Genomic DNA, 27,573 nt, shown 5'->3' on the forward strand with positions numbered 1-27,573 from the left:
TGCAGTGGACTGCGATTACGTACAGAACATGTTTTTTACAAGTCTGAAGTTATAAGTTAAGCTGAGCTGAAGTGAGGAGAATAGTGTGGGAATGCTGCCGGGACACCTGCAGCTCCAACTTCAGGGAACTGGGCTGAATAAACGCGACACGTGATCGACAGCCCGCCTGCTTCCGGCCGGGCGTCCCTACACTACATCTACATCTATAAGTTAAGCTGGGGATTTTTTAAAGGAATATTGCGATAAACATATGCAGCATATATTATGTAGCCCGTTCCTTTTGCCACGCATGCAATATTTTTTTTTATGTTATATGTATTTTGTAAACGACCAGTTTTTTTTTTGTGTGTGGCAATAAATGGTTTCTTTACGAGTATTCTTCTTATTCTCTATTCTAAAAAAATTTTTTTGATTATAATTAAAAAAAATGATACAGTCCCGCCCATTTCAATTCATAAAGTGAGACAGGCGAGATTGGCATGTTACTCGTATTCATATCGTACCTATGTAAAATCTGAATAATTTTCAGTGAACATTTAAACATTATATAAACATCCTACATGGTTTTAAATAGGATTAATTCAAATAAATTTTGATTGCCATTTCATGTCATTTTTAAGTAATTTAGAAATATATTTAGGTCTTTCGAATTTTATTGCTATAATGGTTTATCAGAGCATTTGAAGTATTTTGTTATACTTATAAAGTACCTGCGGGTAATAAGGCCTATCGGGTTATAACGCCTAGTAATGAAAAAATATGGTCAAAAAGTAATTTACCTAAGATCTATAAGTATATTTATGGACGTTAATAATATTTTAAGTGATTTTCCATATAGTATTTATTAAATAATAACAAAAAAGGCCTTGTTTTGTTCCCATCTGGCCTTAAAACTCGCGGAATTTAACGCGGTTTTTGGTGTTTAACATTTTTTTTTACCCGTAGGAAGCTAAATATGCTGATTGTACACATAATAACTATAATAAGCCACTTTTTTCGTATTTACAGTATATGATACTGATACCTTTAACCTCCAAAATGGAATCAATTTAAAACCTATACGGATGTTTCGGAGCTTGGTTTCATATTCAGTCATGATTGCTTTCGGACCGCTAATCTTAAAAAAACAGAGATATTGCTTAAACAGTGATCATTTTAACCGCAGCCAAGTGACAGTTCCGTACCATTACACAACCTTTCACATTGCATTTTTTTGTTAACTCCGGCTGTCCATTTTACATCCCTGACTATTATATTTTAATTTTTGTATTCTGCAGTATATTTTCCTTCATTATCATAGGGTTATATAAAAGCATTATATGTAGAGATACAAATAAAAACAAAAAATATCTTTCCATATTTTTTCTAACAAAAATTATTACAACTATAGTGCCGAAACTTCATATTTTTCTCGTAAATAGTAACGATTAACGCGCTGGCCGCGACATTGCGCGACTGGCTTCGGCTACGGCGACAACCATAGGTGGGAACGAAAGGTCCAATCGCTGTGTCTCGCTTCAACCTATGGTTGTCGCCTTAGCCGAAGCCAGTCGCGCAATGTCGTGGCCAGCGCGTAAGGATGCAAAATCAAGTCGATCTCGCCAAAACTCAAACCCAGCGCAATCCATTTCCGCGCACTTGCGCATCGGAGCCAATCGCCGTCCCATCAATCCAACGCTTGATCACCTGCAAAAAGTAAAGAAAGATCGCCGATAACCCGGCCGGCTAATAAGTTTGCTCGCTCTTGCATGCCGGCACGGAATTGGTCCAATTCCCTCTTTAAATTCAGGAGGACTTTTTGGTGCGCTGATTTGAAGCGGATGCCAATTATGCTTTAACAATTTGATACGGTTTTGAACTTGTTCTGATGACCTTGAGTCATGTCATCAGGCATTTCTCAGCACATAACTGCATAGCTTATGAAACGACTCCTGATTCCATTTCAGACCAGTCAGCGTCAGCGGCTCATGCTCATTGGTGTAGAGGCGTATGCCGACTTAAGGTAACGTAAAACGGGGTGACTTCCAAATGCAGGGGCGACTTTGAAATTTCAGTTTTTAAGCCAAAATATTTTTTGTGATATTTTTTACAGTAGGTAAACATTAATATATATAGTAATCTAACTATTTACACGAACAGTTTCAGTAGATAATGAACGGTAATTTTACGGTCGTTTTACAATTATCACAGTAACCTCAAAATTTCATAAAGCTACCCCGTTTTACCGTATTTAAAACAAAATGAAAACCTAATCAAAATTGTTTATACAGAATCGACTCCGCGGACACTGCTGTTTGGTGGAGATGATGTTATTGGATCGCTCGAATTTAATTATAGAGCGCATTTTTTTAAATACTATCAGATGGTTTTGAAAACCAGGTAACGTATTACCACGATAACATGACACGATAACATATCGTCAATATTTCATACCACGACGGTATCAAACAAACGTGCGGCCCGCCTGATGTTAAAGGTGACAGTCCATTTCTGACCGCAGCTGCGCGACTGCACCGACACTACTGCAGCGGCCTGAACGCGTCGGTGTTATTGTCAATTTCCATAGTAAAATGAATGACGATATCGACTGCACGTAATATGGTGATTTTAACGTTTTCCCGACCGCAGCTGCACTACTGCTCCGACACGTCGGTGTTATTGTCAATTTCCATAGTAAAATGAATGACAAGACCGACCGCACGTAGCATGGCCATTTTTGCGTATTTGGTGTATTATTGCAACTGCGGCTGCAGACCGCACGTCAAATCTGTCACCTGCACTGAAATATCTTTGGTCACAGATATTAGTAGTTCTAAGCAAAGAGGATATAACCACTACGTTCTAAGGAGCTTATTACACCCACGGACAAAGAATCCCGATGGTACAGTCGCCATATATCGCAGATATATCGGGGCGGCCAAGGAGGTCACACATATCTAAACACGCCTTTATTGTCAAGGCGCTAGAGTGCATGTTCAGATATTTTTAGCACCTCGGTCGCTCCGATATATCCGATGGCGACTGTACCTACTGTAAACTTTTTTGCTAATCTATATTGAGCCCTAGGAGGATATAACAAAACGGAGTAGCCATTGGCATTCCCCTCTGTCGAAAATAGTCGGCCAATGGTCATACACAATGTATGGACTGACGTTTATCTGACATGGCTATTTTGACGTTACGTATACATTTGACGTTCCCCTCCCCCGCAAAAATTGGCAGACGTTTATGTACCGCAAATTACAGACGTGGCGGCTCCGTTTGGTAATATCCTCCTAGATTGAGCCATGTCACAGAGCCAGTCAGGAAACTATAATGATAGGTCCGAAAAGAGAGCGTCAAATTCGGAAGTTAACTATAGTCTGGCAAACACTTCGAGCAACACCGGCTTCCGACACGTCGGAAGGGAGGAGCCCAAGCGATATCTTACCGTACAAATCGTTCTGCCATTTTTTACGGAGGAAAACGTGCACACAGTTTCACTCACTACTTACAAAATCCAATCTCTAATGATGACACAAATACATAGAAAATGACACACGTCAAAGACAAGTCTTGCACACCTCGATCTCTTTATAATAAAGAGCGCATTACACAATTATTGTGTGCAACACGAGGTGTGTGTTGTACGTACCGCGCTAGTTGTATGCATGCACAATTGATCTTGTACCTCGACAGAGGGGAAATAGTGCGAATGCCGACTCCCTTCCGTGTTGCTCGAAGGGCAAACCAAATCTGTCAGTAAATAAGAACAACCAAAAATCTACTCATCCATTTCCTTTGGGTGCTATAGTATACTAGCCCAAGACAAAGATAGTATATGATTCTCTCTGTCTGTTTCAATTGAGACAGTCCCTATATTTTCCTATGTGATTTTTTTAACATTTCATGATAAATTCATTATATAAACTGTTCTTATATTTTTTCGTAGTTTTGCGAAGATAGCCATAAGGCCTATAAGCTCGACAGGGCACGAGCGATAGAGAGGCAAATAGAATACCGAATATTCGGCAAAGTGGCTGAATAGGCCGAATACCGAATAGTTGCGAATATTCCTGGCAACTCTAGTCGTAATATCATAGTATAGTTGGTCATCTAATGTTTGAAATGAGACAGTCCTTTGACAAACTATAATTATATAATGTCGTTTATGGTGACACTTTCTCATTTTGTCATTGCAAAGCCATTCCTGAGCTAAATAAAAGAAGCAATCATTAATTTTTATTACAAGGGGCAAAGATGTTGTTTAATATCTCATGGTATTGATACCCAAACGTACGAAAGGATACAAAATTGAACTACGAGAGAAGCGAATGCTTTAAAATTTAGAATATTGACAGTTGCGGGGATCTCAAGGCATGAGGGTTAAACAAACTTTGTTACAGTGCAACACGTAATTTTTCATTACACCAACACGAGGAAACCATTTATTATTCAAATTAATTTATTAAAAGTTGTGAAATAAAACTATGAAAACGGATTATATCGCGTATATTGAATTTATAATACATCCCGACGTTTCGAACTCTTTACACCCGTTGACCACGAACGCTGTAAAGAGTTCGAAACGTCGGGATGTATTATAAATTCAATATACGCGATATAATCCGTTTTCATAGTTTTATTTCATGAGTAACTATCGCGGTAACCGAAGACAATATTATTAAAAGTTCTTTCTATCGGCCAAGGTGAGGGAAATAGCTTAAGGATTTCTTGTCTCGCCCGTCAAGTTTTATATGGATGGTGCGGTCATATCATGAAGAGTGGGACACCTGCAACACGAGAGGAATTATAAGATTTAAATTTGTGTTTCAGTTTGAAATACGAAACTGGACAATATGAAGTGTAAATTGCGCAATTACTTATAGCTCTTACAAATTATTTTATTCATCATACTTCATTGTTAGGTACCTAAAGAAAGTAAAATTGGCTTAATATGAATACTTAGAAAGATAAATCTGTAATACTTTGCTAATACGGAACGACTGTCTGCCCACCATTGGATAATTTATTGTTACGTGTCGCATCGCCATCTCCGGAACCCACGAATCACTGCAGAAATCAATGAAAGACCTGATAAAGAGCCTACCTGGCATGGTTTTGAGGGGACGTTTATCACAGACTTCTAAATCCAGCCGCACGTTTCTGACGGCCGAGTAGGTATCTATACTTGATGCAGGTGGATTAAGTAGTATATATCACGAACTACATGAGTCCCGTTTGCGTCGGCTTGCTGTGTGCGGTGGTCACGCATTCAGGCAAGAGGATGGGGAAGAAAATTTCACAATGTGATCTTACCTTAATGTTAAGAATAATATTTTTCTTCTGCATTAATTTCATTTGAGGAATTTGGTTGTATTTCGTCAATTATTAAGTCTCATTCAATGTTGAATTGCTTTTCATTTAATCGGCAATATTCCCTGAATAAACGATCACCATTAAATATCAGATTTTATATTAATATTGCGTAGCTGCCTTCGTCGGACTCTGACTATTGTACTATTGTAGAAAGGCAAACTGGTCTTCTTTTTCATGTAACATGTAGCATTATCGTCACTCGCTTCTTCTCGTAAAAAATACAAAACTAAAATAAGTATTTTATTTGTACGTCTGACATTATATGACTTGACATTGACAAGCCATCAACTAACGCTGTCGCGACTGCACGCCGCAACAGCAGCAGTCGTGCTGCTACAGTAGTGCTGGACCGCGTAACGTCGCAACTGCAGTGCAGCGGCAGTCACAAATGGACAGTCACCTTAATAAGTAGCCACCGCACAGCAGCCATGGGCGGTCGCATGCAACTCTAGTGGACTTATAACACGTTGCCGACCATACAAGCTATCAAGGATTTTTCCTTGAAACAGAAGAAACAGAGAAACAGCTCGTAAACTTTTGATGCTTTTTTCAGCTTCAACGAAAGTGCATCACGTGTTGCTTCCCTGTCACACTTACGGACGAATTTACAAGTGCGACTGAGAGGCAACACGTCGAACGTGGTTCGCGGTAGGCCCTCAGATCCAACGGTCGTCTCATTTTAAAAATTAATTGGGCCATTTTATTTAAAGTTGAACACGACTCTTTTTTGGATATTCTATATCACGAGCTCTTTCGATCCTGTTAGGATAAAAAAGCGTCCCAAGATTTTTTTCATTCCGTTACCATTTTACATAGACTGTACGACGGTAACGAAATGGAAGGATCGAAAAATGTATGGACATTTTGACTATTTTTCTCATCAGAGCTCATGATGTTGAGTAGAAATAACATTAAAATTGCCAAAAAAAAAAGTTTAACTAAATAAAATAATAATGGGCATTATATCTCGCCAATTCTTACGTTTAGGTACTCGTACTACCGAAAGCAAGATTTCAATGTACACAAATAAAAATGTCAGTATTTAATATAGAGAAGTTATTTGTTAAAAAATCCAATACATTTATTACTTTTCGGTAGCAGGGACGAGGGAGTATTTAATATAAACCACATCAAAAGAAAATCAAAAGAAGAGACTGAATCCTCTATATTCAGGACGTTTTTGGCGGGAGGAGGAAAACCAAATCTGTGGCATATAATTATACACTTACCATTACCACAGAAGATATTGTATTCCGTGGCGATTAGGTTGCCTTATTATACTTATTGCCAATAATTATTGCATGTCTCTCTCTGCATACTTTTAGTTTAAAAAAAGTAACATCGTTGTAACGGCCTGCTAACCAGTACCCGTACCACGAGTCATTGACAGTGTCAACACTGACATATACGCTAACGTCTATTTAATATTTCAGTACGAGAAAGATGCATAGAAAATAAGTAATGTTCCTGCTTGCGTTTATGTCAGTGCCAAACTTGTGTTAGCTGTACAGACCCCGCAAACGATTCGAAATCAGCATACTCCCCCGTACATGTAATAAAAGCAAAAACTTCAAGCGTAAACTAACATGAGGATTTCATCAGAAAACCTCGTCGGTAATAATTGAATGAATATTCAGGCTTCTTAATCAATGGAGGCATTACCGAGCTGCAGGAGCAGTCACCAGCCTGTGAAATTGGACTCGAACAGATAAGGATGGGGCGATAGGGTTAAATGGGGGCGCGAGAGGGAGGCGGAATCTGCTGGCTTTTATAAATCATTTTTCCTGGCACGGCGAAGGTTTAGGGCGGCTGCGGAGGGATAGGCTTTAGTTTTTATTTAATGGTATAGATGCAAAATTCGATAAAAATATTTTCTTATCAATTTTAATAACAAAACTTCCATGAGAATTAGACATGAATTATATTAAAACGTGTCACTAATTAACGATATTTCTAAGTCGAATATTGCTCGACTGGGGCAATTGTTGGCTGACCGACGCAAACCAGCTTCAGTTGAAGCTACTCGTTATGGAGGGAAAGAAGTCGAGCAATTTTTGACTTAAAAAACGTAAGTGTGCTGTTTCAATACCTACGAGTACCTACATATAATTTATTTTGTGTTAGTTATCTGTTTTATTTATAGTTCTTCTCCTACAGGCAAATCTTTTCTTAGATAAATAAAAATAGGACACAAACTTACTTACTTAAAATTAATCTTATAAAACTAAAAATTTTAAATTATAATAAAAGTTTTAGCTAAACTTAGCTGGCCGGAGCCAGGCAAGTACCTATACCAATAAGTTACTTAGGAGTAAGTTAATAGGTAGTAGGAGGTAGACCTCCTACTCTGGTTCAGTGTATGAGAAGCAAACTGTCCTGCCAGCTATAATTATATTATTTGTCCCAACACAGGCAAATATATTGCTTACCGGGGGACACCATCCCTCCATCACCCTTAAATTATATGTACAGTTTTTATACAGGGTGGCTAAAATATAAGTGCATTCCCGTTGCCAGAGAGGTTTTGGATTTATACTGAGCAACTTTTTCTATGGGCCCAAAGACGAAATCGCGAAAAAAAATTTACCCTCCTATAGAAAATGGAGCAGCGAAAACGTATGAAAAAGCCAATTTTTTTTTGCGATTTCGGGTTTGGTCCCATAGTAAAAGTTGCTCAGTATAATCCCAAAACCTCCCTGGCAACGGGAATGCACTTATTTTTTTGTCACCGTGTATAATGTCCTAAGTATTTTTGAATAAATGTACCATCCACAAGAAAGTTCCGTATGCGGCCCGCCTTAGTTGCTGAAACGCTGAATTGCGATTATTTCTCTTTGCGTTTAGTTAATCAATTATTGTAATGTTGTTGGCGGAGACGTGTGCAGGGGTGCTTTTTGTGTGGGAAAACACGGCGAGTCTGGCTCTGGCTACGAGATAAATTGGCGTTAAGTATCACAGGCCAAACATATAAATTATTTATGTGTTAATAATTTAAGTTGTAGATAATATTGTGGATAATTTTTAAGGCGAAATATTTGACAAGCATAACAAGCAGGGTTTTTTTAGGGTCCGGTTTGAGGTCAAAAGGAAACGGAACCTTTTAAGATAATTCGTGTGGCCAATTTGGTCTGAAACTACTGGACCAAATAACTCGCAAAAAAACCATAAAAAATTGTATATCATATTGTGTGACACGTACACGTCAAATAGAAGGGCAAGACTTCAAAGGTATGATCAATGGTTTTGAAGTTATGTAAGAAAATAGGTGCAAATTTTAATTTATACACTGACCATTGACCATAAATCACTGTTATTGGCACCTGTTTTTTTTTCATCAACAATTGACACTTTTTTTTTCATGAACTTTCAGTTCCTTTTGAATGTAGAACATGCACTTATTAGGTACACACGAATGATCTTTTATATACCGTTAACTGTTATTTGTCTCTGAAAGATTTTTTTCCCTTTTTATATTATTGTTTATCAGAGATTTACCTGCACTTATGCTTTGGCTATATTTAAACAAACTTCTTTTATATTTATACGATTCCTTGGATCCGTGAAACGTGCACGAGTGGAACGAAAATCGCTTAGACCTACCTAAATAAATACCTACCTACCTACCTACCTACCTACCTACGACCTACATAAATTTAAAAACTTGCAATACAAATTTACGACAGTAATTTTTTTCAGCTAAGATAATGAAAAGAGATGCTATCAAAGCTATAAATGTTCATATACAAATATTATTGATATAAATGATATAAATAACATAACATCTGAAAGCGATGTAGTATACTAGGCTATGGCATAAAAATATACAAAAAACCGGCCAAGTGCGAGTCAGACTCGCGCACGAAGGGTTCCATACCATTACGCAAAAACAGCAAAAAAAAACCGTTTGTTGTATGGGAGTATGGGAGCCCCACTAAAATATTTATTTTATTTTATTTTATTTATAGTATTTGTTGTTATAGCGGCAACAGAATTACATCTTCTGTAAAAATTTCAACTGTCTAGCTATCACGGTTCATGAGATACAGCCTGGTGACAGACGGACAGACAGACAGACAGCGAAGTCTTAGTAATAGGGTCCCGTTTTTACCCTTTGGGTACGGAACCCTAAAAACTAAATAGAACCTATCTACTAAAACGGTATCCAATTTTATTTCCGGCAGACGGTGACTCGCAAGATCGACTTTCATAAAAATCAACATCAAAGATATCTCAAGGGCATCACATTGATTTCCTGCACTAAAATAATGAAAAGAAAGAAGAATTTTTTACTCAATAAAGCACCCTGCAGCAATATAAAGAGTTAGTTCAAACAAAATATTCATCGGTACAGAGCGGAGACGCTCTCACAATCTATCGCGATATAATGGAGCTGTTAAGGACAATATTCCGGGAAACGTATTGGATGCAGCCCGGCGAATGTGTAAGCGAGCGAAGACTCGGCCGGACTGGGGCACATTGGGAGGAAGAAAAGCTAGATATACTCGTAGTTCGCCATAGTTACTACAGAAACCGGCCCACTGCCTATTGTAAACTACATTACTCTAAAATAGAATTAAAAATCGGCAAAATTATAACAGCGCGATACTTATCTTAAGTTAATAAGTGACGCTGGCGTCCTAAACCCGCAATAATAAAACTGTAACCCGCAACCATATCTGTTGACTGCAAAAACACACAAACCAACAAGCTCTCGAGAGCTCTCATCTAATTATATACTCGTATGTATACGGTTTCTGTTCCATCTGTCGGAGATAAAAATGAACGCCGGAAAAAGTTTAGCCGGGCAGGGGTCAGTTTATTGTTTTATTTGTTTTTTTTTTTTTTTTTTGTTGCATTTTATAGCAACAGTAAAAATATACGTTAGCAAAATTTCTGTCTACGAGTATCTAGGCATTACAGACCCGCATCCTTTCAATACGCACTTAACCGTAAAAAGAACTCGGTTAAGTCGTGCTTTAAACGTGTCAACGCCTTATTTTAATGTAAGGAAACGCCCGGTTTCCTTGGATCCCTACGTACTCGACGTTAACACTTTCGAGTAATTTATTTGTTTCTGATTTGGCTCTAGTTTTTCATAATCCCCTGTGCACCTCGCGCTCAAACGAGTGATAAATCCGCCGCTACATCTGGCCAGGCGCTCGGTTCAATTTTATTACCATTCTCTCTCGGCGACTTATTTGATTCGCCGTCAAAGCCTTCGAGACGATCTTGGTTACATTATCTTCTTTACACTCCCGCCTTTTCTTACCTTATCTTATCACCGCTATCCTTTGCTGATCAGTCTACTCCTCGTTGCAACTGAGACGCAGATGCTAAGCGGATCTGTTGAGTGCGGCACGCTTTTAGTTCCGCGTGGTAGTTTTACTTACTTTAAATGTATATTCTATGCGTTTTATTCTGTGAAACAGTACCCCTAGTGTAAATTTCATTCGACAGCGTGACGTGACGTACGCGTTCGCGTTAAGTGTCATTTTGTATAGGATTTTGAGTTTCCAAAACGTCCCGCTTGGCGCGCTGTTCAAAATCCCATACAAAAATAGACAAAACGCGAACGCTCGTCACGCTATCGAATGAAATTTACACTAGTTTGTTTAACTGCATCGCTCAGGTGCAATTGGGTCAGAAGTTCAAAGTTAACAATCCATTTGCGCCTCATGACTTCAATCCTATAGTAATGTTTTCAAACTTCCAAAAGGTTTTTAAATTAAATAGTACATTATTGCAGAGGCCGGGAAAGCGCAATTCGTGGATGAGTTGCAAAGCAGAGTTTGACAAAGAAGACGAATCCACGAGTTGCTATTCCTGCCGAGGCGTATATAGTGCTTTTCTCCAAACATGCAAGGAAACAAGGTAAAATAATCATTATTCGATAACTCGAGAATATAGGTACTTTAAACAGTTTATAAACGCATCGCGCTGTGCTGCCTGCGGGTTAAAAAAAAGTAAGTTATTTAAGACACTTCGAAAACACCTTGCGTTATCCTTTTTTTACGCGTTATATTAGCTGTATACATTGATTTCTTAGTCTAAACATGCTTTTAAAAGGTAAAAAACAATACAGTAATAACTTCCCGTCCGCTAAAACTGTAGTATACGAATGTTTTTTTATAATTTGATTTTGACTTAATGAACATCTTCCCATACTAGTTTTGATACAATAAAGCGAACATTTCCGAGAATATTGGAGAAAAGCAATATTAATACAGCGTGTAACAAAAATATTGGGAATCCGTTTTAGGATCGGTATCGTCATCTGATTAGGAAAAAGTAGAAGAATAAATTTTTTACGAGAAAAGTGTCGTCCAAGTCAGCCAAATACAGAGGCCAAACATTTTTCGCGTCAAAAAATGTTTTCTTCTACTTTTCCCTAATTAGAATACTATACCGAAAATGCCCTTAAACGGATCGTCACTATTTTGTTACCTCTATTTGTATTATTTGTACGTAAAGCTGTTTAATTTATAATTTTAACTCTTTACGGGTGTCGAGCGGGTTCATCACTAGCAAAGTCAGGCCTCAGTACGGGTGGCGACTATTGTCGATTTTTTTAAACGAATGTGAACCTTCTGTCTTAGCGGTTATGGACTCAAATACAGTCGCATAAACAAATTTTTATCAAGTAGAAATGTCTGCGAGCGATTTATTTTATAATAAAGAAAAAATCTAAAAATTCACCTTTCAGCGACCTTTCGGAACATCGGTCCGATCTCTGCTACCAAGTACCAACTGAGCTATGGAGGCTGTCAGGACGCTTAGGTATTTCGCAGAATGATCTCAAGCTAATATCGCAATTTTTAAAAAAGGGCTTACGTTTTACACTAAATAAATGTCTAATATAACACTAGACGGGTTTTTGCACATAGTAATTGTATTTTATTTTAATTCAGCAGCCAACCATTATTCTTGATTTATGATATTTTACATAATTCTTTACAAAGTCATCCCGATTTTACGATACTGTGCGGAGAGCTTATCGATGTAGAATTTGTTTTGTTGGACAATAAAACGGTTTTACAACTCTTACAAAATATAACGCTGGCGCGAACGAGGAAATGGATTCAGTTAGTTTTGGTAGCTATATTTTTTTTATATTTTAATCAAGTTTATGCCATCTACTCGTATTTCATTTTCCTTATTTCGGTCTTTCTTTTTTTTGCTTCATACTCCAGTCTTTACCCTATAACTTGACTACAGGGTGTTTTTTAAACCCTTAGATATAATATTCCGCAAAGCGAATGTGTATACATTACAAACTGAACAACTTTCGCTCTGAACCTAAATCTTTAAATAACTAACTGATTAACCAATCATCAACTGATTATGTTTGGCTGTTTCATTCGGTTTTTTTAACGAATAAAAATCCAATATATCAGTAAATACTTGAAAATGTTTTACTCATAACCTTTTCAGTTATATTAACATTGGTTTTATGTACTATTTGGGATCCACGTCACACGAAAGCGGCCTTAAGTGGAGTTGACTTGGTGAGTTTAGAACGCGTATACTATTTATTACTAATGTCTGTACCCCTAGTGTAAATTTCATTCGATAGCGTCACGTGACGTACGCGTTTGCGTTAAGTGTCATTTTGTATGGGATTTTGAGTTTCCAAAACGTCCCGCTTGGCGCGCTGTTCAAAATCCCATACAAAAATTGAAATAACGCGAACGCACGTCACGTTATCGAAATAAATTTACACTAGGGGTTCTGTACCTAAGCTGTAGAGTGAGTTCTAACTCGCGAGGCCATTTTGAAAATAATCCTCACCTATTCAATTAATTGACAGAATATCAATTAAATAATTGACAGAATATCAATTAAATAATTGACAATAATAAATCAGTCTAATTATGGCACCTGCTCACATAGTTTTACGAGAATCGGTTAAGAAATACGACCCAAAAGAAGAAACGAAAATGAAGCGCAATAAGATAAAGTATTCATATTAATGTATATAACTAAGTAGTATGTTTTAGTATTAGTGTGAAACATGAAAAGAAAATACAATAAGACAATACTGGATCTCAGGCCTCTTCGTCTTGGTCTCCGTTTGACGCCTCAGGCCTTACGCAGCGTAGGTACTACTATGCCGCCCGCGGCGGGCAGCGGCCCGTCGCCCGAGGCGTTTGTTATGGTGTGTAAGGTGTGTTTCTAAATGTTCAGGAGCAGTCGTTCTCGCTCGGACGACCAAGGCCTTACGCTCCGTACAGTCACGTTTGACGGAAAATTTATGTTTTCCCATTGAATGTGACACTGTAGGCAGCATACAACGTTACTGGCTGGTACATTTAAAAAACCATCCAATGAATAAGAGAAGCATCGTGGAATTTATGGGGCCCATTACATTCCACGACTCTTCTCTTTACGAACAGACTCTATTAAATCGGTATAAATGAAAACCAAAACCATTTCATTGCGCTTTTGAGAACCAGCGGCGCTTAAACCTCGTCGTGCGTTGCCACAATGCCAACGATGCAACGATCACTTTATTAGCTGAATTGTGCTAAACTATCACGCTGTCATTATCGCTATAGCGTGACCATATGACATTATCTGATGAAAACCCTTATTGTTGATGGCGTTGGATGGTGAAGGTGTACCAAGAACCTAAAGTCATCCTTTTCTTGTGACACATAGAATAGTACCTCCCATGCACAGAATTATCACTGTATAACAAAACCGATATGTGACAGCGAAAGGTCAGGCACGTTGTCCCTCCCCAATTGCATGGCGCTTATGCCGAGTTCTCTTTCTCACTCTCTCTCTCTAGATTGTGCCATTAATGGCGGTCTTCACATTGGATGCAGATTTGCACACCGCTCCAATGTGTGAGCGGAACATCGCTATATACGCGCATAGCGCTTCACGCTCATACGCATCAGCTTGATAACTGCGAATGATAAGCTAAGAGAAGCCGCGAGCGCGCTCGAATAATTGATTGGAATTCCACGTTCGATTAAACTCATGTTTCAAAAAATATTGTGTTTACAGAAGATTTTAAGAGACAGAATAGGTAAAAATACAGTGGTATCATCGTTTGCTTTTCGGCTACCTCTTTGCAAACTTGCAGCAGCTGCTTCAGCTACCACTAGACACGAAATTATATCGATACTGGATATCCACGCACTCAGCGAGGTACCTACATTTATTTTTGACCATTATGTTTTTAATAAGCATTGCTTATATTTACATGCTGTACTTTGAATATTTCCCTATTTTCTAAAGGCGTTTTTAAAGCGACCAATTATTTTTATTTCTTATATGAACGCCATGTTTAGAGAGACTGCAGCGACAAGAAACATTTTTTTCAAGACTCATTACATGTCTATTTTTTGAGCCACATTCTATCCCTTTATCATATAAAATTGCTTTCTAAATATATTGTATGGCCGGCTTCAATTAGTAAAAATAGTTGTGCTTTGTTTGTTATTCCAATAAATAAACTTTTGACGCTACCTTCGAGTAATTCCGAAGCGGGTTATTCTTCATACCGGCTGGACACACTCGTCCAGAGACCCCGAGAGAGGCCGAGAACGAGTGTGTTACTGCTACTGATAAGGCGCGAATGGATACAGTCTCCACAGCAGGAACGCGGTCGAGACCTCACACACACTCCCAAAAGGGTGTCGAATGGAACCCACTACATGTCAGTTGTCAGACAATTTCGGAACTACCGGATATTCTGAAGTGATTCAGATTAGAAAAAGTTTTCTAATTATAACTGCCGCATGCCGAATGACTTGTGGGCCAAAATAACCACAGAGTGGGTGCCCCATGAGTCAAACCGGGGATCCGGCAGACCTCGTCGGCGATGGCGGGATAACTTGGACTCCTTTTTGAGCGACTGGCCAGATGTAGCTCAAAACCGGGAGGAGTGGAAGAAGAGGGGGGAGGCCTTTGCCCAGCAGTGGGACACAATAGGCTCGTAATAATAATTACATATTTTCAGACAAAAACCTGTTACTCGAGCTTGTTTCCCGCTATGTCACCCGTATTGGAGACAGATTTAACCATGCTGAATAAGATCTACGTAAACTACACAGATGACATAGACGATGATTTTATACTGGGCTCCCAGGCTTATGGCATAACGGTGTCTAAGATAGGTTACAATTATCGAAGAGATGCTGTTGCTTACGTTAATCGAGAAGTAAGGTTTATATCTTTTAGTTAATTAATACATTGTGAATTTTAGTTAATGAATACAATACAACTTTTTGCGATATAGGTATTTCATCTTGTAATATTATCAAATTTTCTTAACGGGTCTACATTAATTATAGAGGTTTTTTTATTTAGACATTTTTATGTAAACATGTGTGTATAGGACATAAAATATTCGTAGCTAAAAGTAACTTTGTTTCATAAAAAGTATAATAATCTCATGTTGGTAATAAACAAATGTCAGCAAACGTAATAATACCTAGGTATACCTTTGATTTGAGTAATGGAAACACAACCAATTGCTTTTGATGTAATTACATACTATTTTGAAAGGTGAACAAATGTAAACAATTCTTGTGTTTTTTGCAGTTCAGTTCCAAAACATACATGCGTATACAAGATATCCTGGACTTAAACGATATCGACGAAAACTCTTCTATATTGATTGTTAATGGATTTCATTATAAGGTAGGTAAAGCCCCATTTAGACGGAGCAAGAACATGAATTATTCGATACATTGCTAACTACAGAGTACAATGTCAGTTAATCCACTAAATATCGCAATGTAGGTAACGAAAATTGCATGTAAGTTCTTGAACCGCTTAAATGAGGCTTAAGTGATAATTTCAGTTGATAGGTTACCTACCATACTAATAATACCTATACTTGGGACTAAAAATCTTTCAGGTCCTGCATTCCACTTGTTCGTTTTGACAAGAAACGCTAATAATGATGACTGCCCATAAACACCAAGTCAAAAGATATGGAGATACTTTATCGATATAAATCTCAATTTTTTTTAACCTATCTCAAATAAAAATTATTTATTGTTTGAATGTGCGTGGTTATAAATAGTACAGTACAGACATTAGTCAGCCAGAATTTGGCGTACAATACTCGGACTCTCAATATGCATATCAAAAAACAAAGAGACATAACAATGGCCACTTTAATGCTGTATAAAACCTTCCTTAACTTCAGGGCACCTGGGAATCCCCCTTCGAGCATTCTTCAACAAAAAGCAAGCAATTCCGCAGTGGAAAAAAAAATATAAATATAGAAATGATGCAAAAAATGACACAAAGTTTGTTCTTGAGCGATCCAAATGCTAAATTTAAGGTAATGTCATGTAGGCACTTGTTAAATTCGACGAAAATTTCACTACTTTTCTGCCCCACTATTAGGCAACACAGCAGTAAAGCTACGGTAAAAGCAGGTTAAATTAAATAAACAATTGTAAGAAATGTTTCCAATGACTGTTGATAATTACAGCTTCTGTGTGGTCCCCACCACAGTGATAAAGATCTTTACACCTAAATTTTAATTTAGGCTCATACTTTCGATGTCCATTTGATGACCTACTTTAATAATTAGGTACCTACCTAACATAAAATCGTAATCTTTTTTACTATCAAAAGATATAAGAAAATAGGTAATTTTGTAGCCGCATTGTACAATTATCACTAAAAGTAGCGGATCAGACTACGCGTCAAAAGTATCTACTATCAATTACATAATATGTTAGCAAAAATATCAGTGTCTATGTATATAACATTTAAAACCTTCGCGCTTTGAATACATATTAAATCACATTTATAATCGGGTCTATCGCGAATTTATTTTGTTACCTTTATTTACCGACGTTTCGTTCGACACAACACTGGCCGTGGTCGCGGCTAACTGACGTCCCAGCAAAATGTCAAAACACACACAGCAAAATGTCACACAAATATCTGTTTTGACATTTTGCTAGGACGTCAGTTAGCCGCGACCACGACCAGTGAAACCTGTGTCGAAAAATCAGTAAATGAAGGTAACAAAATAAATTCACGATAGACCCGATTATAAATGTGATTAAATACATATGTCTGTGTATGTAGAGGTTTAGATTGCCAGAAATATTTTTTATCGCGAACTGTAGACATATACATATCTCGGTTTGTAAAAGTATTCGAGGGTGGTTAGATACTTTTGGTACGTTGTTTCATCCGCTACTTTTGATGTTGACTGTGTAACTACTTATATCACCAAATGCTTGTATTAATTTCAGGCTATTTCCTTACATCTATCTCAATTTGATATGGTCATGACGTTCCTGTTACCATACCGCAATTCGAGCATTATCGAGCTTCTAAACACTATGTCAAAAAATCCAAACTTTATTGAGATATTGAATAAGAGAATGCAATGGAAAGTCGTTAACGTTGCTCTTCCGAAATTTAAAATAAAAACGTGCTTGGATTGGACGCCTTATTTAAAGCAGGTGAATTTGTCATCTAAGGTATCGAAATTGGATAAATCAGATAAGAACTATATATATATAGTTCTTGCATATATACTTACCTACCTATAGTATATATACTTACCTTCTATATAATTTTGAGACTATCAATAACCTATTTTAGATTTAAGCTTAATTTCCTTTACGTAGTACCACTGTATATATCTTTTATGTGAATAAAGTGTTTATAAATTTCAATATACAGATGTGAAAAAAAAAAATCATCAGACTTGCTCATAAAGCGTGGTATTTCACGCAGGTTTAAGTATCTGGAGAAATAACAATAAAATCATAGGGAGGTTGAGGAGGTGAGGAGGAAATAGAATCTTTCACATGAACCTTTTATGTGTGAATCAAGTTACATTTGAATGATTTAATAGCTAGATTACTTTAAACCGGGTCACTCACGTATTATTGTCGAATAGCTGATTAAATATGTTTTACACAATTTTAAATCATGGCTATGTATATCAAATTGCTCTCTACCCTTCATGCTTATATCCCACCCACACCCACACCCACCCACAGACCTGTAATTTTATGCTTATACACGGTGTTTCCTGTAACAAGAGCAATAAATTAAACTGGAGGCTGTACGCCTCAAACTGACCAGCATTTTGTTCAGCACCTTTTTAATTTTTTTTTTTTTTTTTACCTTTTTCATACTAATTAAATATTATTTTCAATGTACGCTGCCATCTGTGTGTTTGACGTTGCTTGTCACCCTTTAAACATAACAAATTTTGCAATACATTGCGTCTTAGAACAAACTTTAAAGTGTAATGAAAATCAAAACACAAGTTATTTTTAAAAGTTGCTGAACAAATGTTGGTCAGTTTGAGGAGTACAGCCTACAGCTTAATTTAATGCTCCTGTTACAGGAAACACCCGGTATACCAAACAGTAAACAAAATGGCGGACGATATTTGTCATTAATAAGATCAAAACTCGCATATAACTTAATATTTACTCACATAGATATTAAGCTTAAATCTTATAACAAATATGTTTTCGCAAAGCTCGATTTAAACTTATTATAAATGGGTTTTTATTGTATGGAGTGAGCACTCTAAAGGCCACTTGCACGAATCCTGGGTTAGCCACTAAGTTAGTGGCTAAACCTGGATGGCGCAAGTGGCCCTAAGCCTACTTGTTTCACTATGCTCTCGTTAATAATTTTGCCCATACCTCCCTTATTGCACAGATCGGTCTTAACCTGACAACTCATATGGAAAACACTGGTCTGAATGGTATCTTGACAGATGAAGATGCTGGACCCGATATGTACGTTAGTAAGGCGAAACAAAAAGTTTTCGTAGAAATCGACGAAAGTCCCAGGTGGAATAAGCCAGGTAAGTAAGTAATCGAACTTAAACTATCGTGAGACATATTTCAAAATATTTAGATCAGTACGGTTTTTACTCACTATTATTTTTGGTCGCTTTTGGCGACATGTTTCGGATTCTTTGGGAATCCTTCCTCAGGCACGAGTGTCCGCGGCGGTTGTACGTCGTGCACTGCCAAATAATAGTGAGTAAAAACCGTACTGATCTAAATATTTTCAGGTAAGTAAGTATTTAAAGTTTACAGATTTAACTGATTTAAATGTAGATTGTAGGTATATTAAAATGTACTTATGATACCGTTATCCAAAATGAAATTTACGAGTATCAAAGGTTTTTATCCTACACTACTATTACTGATATTTTTAATTTTAAACGATCACGAGGGAATTTTCATTTCAATGATAGAACACATCGAGTGAAATTTAATTAGTACTAAAACTGGTGCTAGTTGTTCAATTCTCATAATAATATTGGTTTATAGTAGAAAAATGTTCCTCGATGTAAAAAATATATTTAGTTAGCAATATAATCCCTCAAATATAGGCCCTGTGATTCAAAGCAATGTTTTACTTTTCTGCCTCATGCCTCCATATATCTACAATTAAAGTCGCAAACCGATATAAATGTTACATACGAAGGAAAAAATTACCGAGGCCTCCAGTGTCCAGAGCTGGAATTGAACCAGCGTCCTCTGTTTACCGGACAGATGCCTGAACCGCTCGGCCATCCGGTCCGGTTAAATAGTAGTGTGACTCTACTTGAAATAACACAAATTAAAATGTAAATGTTCTTAGTTGTTTCAAAATTCTCGAATCGCAGAAATTATAGCCTAGAGGTTAGAGTCGGACCGCACTAGCTCAGCACAGACTTTGCAATGACAAAGTATGAGGTATCACCATAAATGCAAACCACCTCAAATATAAATGAAAAGAATGACGTTTAAATGACATGCCACACTTTGTTCTATCAAAGCCGGCGCAGTTTAAATGGGAGCAGGGATCGTTACCGGTATAAGAACTTAAAATCAAAATATCACGTAGCATTCGAAATATTTCTTTGATATTGTAGAATGGTATTTAGGTAATAAGGACAATCACCTAAATGAAATGGAAAAATATACATAAACAACTGAGATACCGAAATTGATTTGTTTGTATGAAAATATACCGGTATTCGATCCCTGGATGGGAGACATGATACGCCACCATGTTGTGATTTTAGTGGGCTTTGCCGAAACGCCGCAAGTTATACCGGAATTAGAGCAACCAGAATCGCCTCCCGTGCACCTGGAGGACTTCACAGTTGATGGTCCGTTCTTCTTTACTGTCACTATGACTGTCCGTCAAGCGAAGAGAAAAATAGCAACAAAAAACTTTCAAGTGCTCAACGGAATTTACTATGGGCCGGAGTGAAGTCAAAATAAAACCGTTAGGTAGGTATAACAACAAACAATAAATCCAAAATTCAATTCTATTTTTTTTGGTATATTTTTATAACGGTTAAACAAATAAACATAAAACGTAAACTGCATAACATCAAACAACAAAAACCAAACAAGTTGTTCTAACTAAAATAAATAATAAATTGTGTGGAGATATTGTAACCTTGGAGCACGACGCAGTTTCGCACTTGATGGTTTTCTAGGATTTTTTTACCTCAATGGGAACTACAACTAACTTAACCGTTAAACTTTGAAAAAGCAAAACTGAATCAAGCAACGAAAGAGCCTTCGTCGACCAACTGACGATATTTATTATTGCGTACCTATTACGAGAGAAGATTCCTGGCTTTTACAATGTAACTCAGTAACGGTCAGATTGTTTACAGATTTCGTTTCATTCACCATACATTAAATTCGAATTCGCTGCCCTGCATCCCAGCACGGTTCTCCGTACCGTACCTCCCGTGCATAGCCTTAAGATCATTATCCCCTGACATTGAACAGGTTTCATGTCATTTCTTCACCGTCCAGGCAATCCGGCTTTGTAATGATCAAATTGCGCAAATATATGTTTTATAAAGTTCAATTATTGCCTTCATAAAGTTTCAATATGGGTATACACATGTTTATTAGGATGTAACATCTTAGGCGTAAGAATCTGCCGTTTGTAAAATTGCCGAAGGCAAATTGTAAAAAGTCAGCATTTTGTAAAATACCTTATGACATTAACAGCGCCGTTTCCAATTTGCCGCGACATTTTGGTCAAATTAGTTATTTAATTTACCACGCGTGACGTTGCTCATCAAAACTATGAAAAACGCTGGGGTGTCCATCAAATCTGGAGTCCATCGGACTTATTAGAGGCTCGTGGGACGGGGGAGGCTTTTGGATCAAGGTGGCGCCGGCGCTGCGGAAGAGCAGCCCTTCCGCCCTCGCGCGACGAAGCACGGTCATTACACTCGGCTCCGCAGCTCTAGGGGTAGGGCAGACAAGACCACGTGAATAGTGGGGTGCTCTGATTTGGTTTTAGGTGGTATAAAAATTAATATAAATTGATAAAATAGCAAACCATGGTCATCCTCAGACAATCATCACGTTTACGTTGACACTATTGAGCGCACTTACAATTTGCCTTCGGCAATTTGTAGACGTGAAAAGTTTGTAAAATGACGACGCCGTTCGTAAAATGCCGAATCTTACAATTTGCCTGCGACATATATATGTATGTAATATCAATTATTGTTTTGTGTTACAATCGAATTTATTTTACTCTTAACTATTTTAAGTAATTAGGTTTGAATCACAATATTCATTTATATTCTTGATTTAGTCGAAATTGTTTTTTTTAATACATTTAAAAAGTGTTTATACACATACGAGTACCTACTCTTTTAAAATAAAACTGTAAATGTCGATCGCAACCTCTGTTCAACACATTTTTAATGAATGTACATAGACGTAGTAGGGTGATAAAGGGTTAATATTTAGACACACGACACCCAATCATTTCTATTACAACTTTAATTGCCAAAATGGACTAATAAAGTGACATAAAGGACAATAATGGCTAACTACGAGCGCGTGGCAGAAGCGTGCCTGTTGAATTACTCAGGGTAGCAAGGGGTAAGCAGGTCACTCTTTAAAAGTTCTAAATTACATTCATATTTATTAGCTTTTTGATTATAGGGGCGAATTATTATCTAGATCGGTACTCAATGTACGATATAGGTAAATCTTACACTTATAGGTAACTTTAAAAAATTTCTTTAGGCACATATTAGAGTTAGACCAAGAAAAGTTCAACGATTTTGATAGAACACGCAGTGCAAGTGTTATTTTTAACGTCAAACTTCTATGAAATTATGACATATAAATAACACTTGCACTGCGTATGCTATCAAAATTGTTGCAGACTTATCTTGGTCTAACTCTATTCAGTTAGCTCGAGAGTTCGATAATTGTCACCCAGGAGATATCACCTGTCGGATAGAGGTCAAAAGCCAATTCGATTTCTCCACTAAAGCACAGACTTGTTACTCCAGTCATTTTACTGTCCGCTCATACTTCCTATGAAATAATTTATGATAGCTAAATTATCTACTTAGTGTATTGGATACATAGTGATTCTTATTACGTACGAAATAGAATCGAACAAAATATCGTTATATACACACATATTTATTCAGTAGGATTCTTATGAAATTTCATTTTTTTGTATTTGCCATACCACGCTCATGTCACGTTTCATATTAATTAAGCAATTTAAGCTTGATGTTATTTTAAAAAGAAGAGCTTATCTTCAATTGTGTGGAAGCAGTTTTTCAGCGGTGGGTTCGTATGACTTAACTCTTAGGACAATACAAACACAATACGTCAACATAAACTATTCAAAATCTGTTAATCTTTAATTATTCTCTCATCCCAATACAACAAAAACTACTTGCACAATCATAGCCCCAGGACATAAATTTTATTATCCTATACACTAAATAACAATCATCCCTTAGATATTATTCAGGGGCGCCACTCTATATGCATGACAATTTAGTCTACAATATTCAAATCGCAGTAACAATGAAGGGCAATTATCAAGGCGCTACATCGCTCCAGGCTTTTGTAACTCGTAAGTATGCAGATGAGGTGTTGATATTTTGATTGTTTATTTAGATGTAAGACAGACTACAGTGTTGCTATTATATTAGAAATAGTAACACTGTAGGCCACAGCGCGCGGTTGTTTCATGCGATAAACGCTGAACGCATGCGTTAAGAGACTCCGGCAAGCTCGACCGAATTTCACCTTCCCATACAAATACAAACGGAGTTTCGTTCTCATTTTAAAACTACGTGTTGGAATGAAATGAAACTTTTTACATAGAATGACATGAAGTATATCTAGGTCTTTAATTAGTTTATATAGCTCTAGTATATAAAACAAACGAAATAGAGCAAAAACAAGTTTTGTATGAAAAACTTAATACGTTGTATTTTTTTTACTATTGTATCTGAAGTTAAATAAACTAATTTCGTCCTTATGGTAAGCGACAAAATGGTACGTTTTGACTGAAATGTCAAATGATTTAATTAATAAATTAACAATTAAATCTACGAATACAAATATTTACAGACATAGATATATCTTATCCTATTGTAAGTACAAAGTAAAATGAGAGCGGAACTACGTTTGTATGGAGAACCGAGCTTGCCGAGGACTCTTAACGAAATATTTTAAAAATGACAATGCGCGTACCGCTGCTTTTACCGCGTAAAACAATATATGTAGTGTAATTATCTATTGTAAAATCTAATTTTTCCTACATTGCGTTAATCGCACGCATTCAACGCTGCGTTTATCGCGTAAATCAACCGCGCGCTTTACTTATCCATATGTGTTCGTCCACATAGGCTCAACTTATCAAGAAAATCTTTGAGGATAAACTTTGTGTATTGATCGTCTTACTCGGAGGCAAGCTTGAACCTGAAGCGGCACCTATAGGCAGAGCCCATTAATTCGGCAGGCCAGCCCACCGCACCTACATCATGCCTAGCATAGCCTAGTCCTGTACGGTGCGCAGAAAAATCGAGCCCCGCGCGCACTCTGACAGGAGGTCATTTGTTAATTCGTTGAAATATGGTGGCAGGCGACGGCTATTCATTATAAGGCCGCTCGTTTACGCCACACGTGTGCTGTACGGTTTGCAGCTGACTGTGGATGGCTGCTTTTGAGTGATGTTGTTTGAAAAACTTTCCCTTGATTTGAACGGGGACGGATTGTATAACGTTTTCTTGACTCGTTCTTACATGGGTATTAAAATTCATATATTACAAATAGTTTTTTTAGATTTTTAAATAGGGATTTTAATAAATAAATATTTTTTATAAAAATCTTGGAAACAACGTCTCAAACTGTACACAAGTAATTAGTAGGCTAATAAGTAGGCTAAAAGTTTGTGATAAATGTATGTAGTTAGGTAATAATTTTATATAGCATCTATTGGTTTGTTTGGATGTGTAATTCTAGTTTTCCAATAGATTTCTACAGCGATTTTTAATTCTGATGAGTTTTCCCAGCTTTTTATTAGTACTTTCCAATGAATTTGAAAACCTTCACCAACAAGGCAGTCTCAAAATAATATTAGGTAAGTAGCATTTGTATACATTCTAATTCTAATGTTATATTTTATTAAATACGCGAACACTTTGAAGCAAAGATGATGAAAATGAAAATTAACTTGAAAATTTTAAAATAAATCAAATACTAGAAACCCAAGATTGCCATTTAATCTTATTAGAATTTTGAAAGTCTAAAAACAAACAGACTACTTTTACACTTGACTTTTTAAGACAGATATTATGTAAAATAAATATTTTCTTAACTGACTTTTTTGCCGATGCTACAGTCGGTGCAACCGCTTGTGCAATTGCTACAATCTACATTCTCTCGCTCTGTACCGGTACATTACCCGCATAGCCGTCCCTTTCCCACGTGGAGTGCAATTTTATCGTTGTACATAGTTAGGCCTGCAGAACTTTGGGTACGTAATTAAATATTTTGTAAAAATGGTGGCCGTAGGTTTAACTGAGCGTGTATCATTAAAATTCTTTGTCGAAATTATGATTTCGGTATTTTTATATACTAATGGCATTATTCATAATAGCGCTACAAGTCTCAATTAGCTATATTACTTAATCGTTTATCTTAATGTGAAGGGTACACGGAAAGAACATGTCTAGTCACTTTAGTACAATGGAACAATGTCAAAATGTATGTTAATTCCGTGATAAGGTTTTTTTTAACAAAAAAGAAGTTGTGTTAGATATATCATACAGTGGTAGCAAAAGATGTAAAGAATAGTTCATGAAGAGCTCTACATTATGAGATAAAAGTGACTAGACATGTTCTTTCCGTGTACCCTTCATGTATTTGCAAGAAAGGGATAAAACGTAAGTTTAATAATTGAGCCTTGTAAAGTTTTATGAATAAGGCGTACTTAATTCATGTCAAAATTTACACGTTCTAATGAATCAGTGTATAATTCAAGTCGAAAACCATGTTATGGTAGCTTGGCGGAACAGGCTTTAGGTTACTTTTCGCTCATGTCGTCGCAGACATGGATATATTTGGTATCAGTACATTCAGTATGATGTCCTGAACACAAATATATGAGATAACAAGCGCGAAAGTGGTGGGGGTAGTTGCTGTGACGTCATAAAGTCGGCAGTACAAGTTTTTTCCTTTTTTTCTAAATCATACCACGTGGGGTACCAAATGAAAGGGCTTTGTGAGTAGATCACAAATACATACTGTAACATTTTCACTTTTTGGTCTAACAAATTATTAGAAAACGTTCGAAAATTTCACAATCCACAGTTGACTTTGAACTGCTCTAAATTGAAAATGACTGAATGGATTATTCCAAATTACATTCCGAATGACTGTGAATATCCTCTATATAATGTCAAAACATAATTTATTTATTTATTTATTTAAATATGAAACAAACGGTCATACATAAAATATTGTTACAGTTTCTTCTCTTAGTCTAGACCTATAGTTTCCATTTTTATTAAACATATCTTTATATATAGCACGAAAAAGTACCTATCTTGGCTTAAGTTCAGCAGATTAGTAAAAGGTTACACAGAATTTGCGAATAGGTATCGACAAACATGACATAATAGGTATATTAACACTTTTAGATATTGACAGATCGCGGCTAGATTTACATACTAGTCCTGAATAAAAAATTTATTGAGCCTATGGTACAATTAAATATGTCTACATTTTTTACCAGATAATTAACCAGATATATCCAAAAATAAAAAAAGTACATCAAGTTGAATAACAGTATAATTTTCTATTACACTGCAACTATAACCTGACACATAAAATAAAATATAAAACACAACAATAACAAATAAAAAACCTGACTGTTTACATATATTTTTGAAATTTTTGAATTTTTGAAATAAAGCCCTTTTCCGCAAGTTGTTAATATACCTATATATCAATTAAGCATACTTACATTATTTCACTTCCCTCAGACTTACCGCAATACTCTTGTTCAGAAGTACCGTAAAATTTAGTAAAAATAGACGTGTTGCCTCCCTGTCACATTTACGTACGAATATACGAGTGCGATAAGGAGGCAACACGTCGAACGTAGTTCGCGGTAGATCCTCTCATGCGCGAGAGGGTTACCAAAAATAAACACTTTTTTAGTTACACAAAATGTTTTAACAATTTTTATTATTTGCACACCGACACATTGGCGCTCACATAATTGGGTAATTGACTAATTGAGTACTTAAATGTTTGAGTTTAATCTCATTATAAACTTTAACTCTTTCAAAATACAGTTCAAATTTTATTGCCATTATCCCTTACAACCCGACCCAATGTGAACCAACACTGGTATTGAATGACCAATAAGCTTTATTATAGCTAATGGAAGCACATAGCACACATAGGCACATACTACCCAAGCATTGCGATGCCCCGCACGGCCGCGGGTGAATATGGAATGACCCGTGGGTGACTATATGCTTTGCATATAATATACTTCCCTGATTACATAATGCATCATCTTAGCAGAGAGAACTTATGTGTTATGATCTTATGGTTTTAGGGGCATCACAATGCCCGTTGAATAATATGAGTGGTTACGTGTTCGGGCTTAACTCTTCTTTGCATGATTTTTTTCTTTTTGCCCGAAATGAATATATGTGTCTCGTAATTGCTTGCTGATTTTGGGAAATACAGTAAAAAAAATATGACTTCTAGCTTTACTGCGAAATCAGTTTTGGAAGTTGAATAATCACTGAAAATTATATATTTACATAAATATTATTTAGCCTATGCAACTTCTAACACTGATTTCACAGTAAAAATCGTTGTTATAATTTTTTTTTACTGTTTTTCCTAGAATCAGCAAATAATTACGGGCAAGAAGAAAAAAACA

General features: G+C 36.6%; 1 protein-coding gene, 1 long non-coding RNA gene and 1 other non-coding gene across 3 annotated transcripts in view; 2 read left to right on the forward strand and 1 right to left on the reverse strand.

Moving 5' to 3' along the window:
* The window catches only part of LOC134741393 (uncharacterized), a 381,191-nt gene that overhangs the window by 249,008 nt on the left and 104,610 nt on the right, over nucleotides 1-27,573 (forward strand). The window lies entirely within an intron of this gene.
* Nucleotides 14,376-20,583, forward strand: LOC134741718 (serine protease inhibitor 3/4-like). The gene is made up of 7 exons (XM_063674612.1): nucleotides 14,376-14,514; nucleotides 15,329-15,529; nucleotides 15,913-16,011; nucleotides 16,526-16,663; nucleotides 17,595-17,807; nucleotides 19,030-19,177; nucleotides 20,393-20,583. The coding sequence occupies exons 2-7, from the start codon at nucleotides 15,362-15,364 to the stop codon at nucleotides 20,581-20,583; spliced, it is 957 nt and encodes a 318-aa protein (XP_063530682.1). The 5' UTR covers nucleotides 14,376-14,514; nucleotides 15,329-15,361.
* Trnat-ggu (transfer RNA threonine (anticodon GGU)) lies at nucleotides 19,833-19,904 on the reverse strand. Its single transcript has one exon. It is a non-coding gene; the product is annotated as a tRNA-Thr (tRNA).

Source organism: Cydia strobilella, chromosome 5 (assembly GCF_947568885.1).
Source record: "Cydia strobilella chromosome 5, ilCydStro3.1, whole genome shotgun sequence".
Taxonomy (NCBI): Eukaryota; Metazoa; Arthropoda; class Insecta; order Lepidoptera; family Tortricidae; genus Cydia; species Cydia strobilella.

Excerpts from the sequence above, each read along its gene's own strand:
- LOC134741718 (XM_063674612.1), top strand. The coding sequence starts at position 15,362 with ATGTCACCCGTATTGGAGACAGATTTAACCATGCTGAATAAGATCTAC. Across the intron at positions 17,808-19,029 it reads GGACGCCTTATTTAAAGCAG|ATCGGTCTTAACCTGACAAC; the intron begins GTGAATTTGTCA and ends CTTATTGCACAG. Across the intron at positions 19,178-20,392 it reads TCCCAGGTGGAATAAGCCAG|TGGGCTTTGCCGAAACGCCG; the intron begins GTAAGTAAGTAA and ends TTGTGATTTTAG.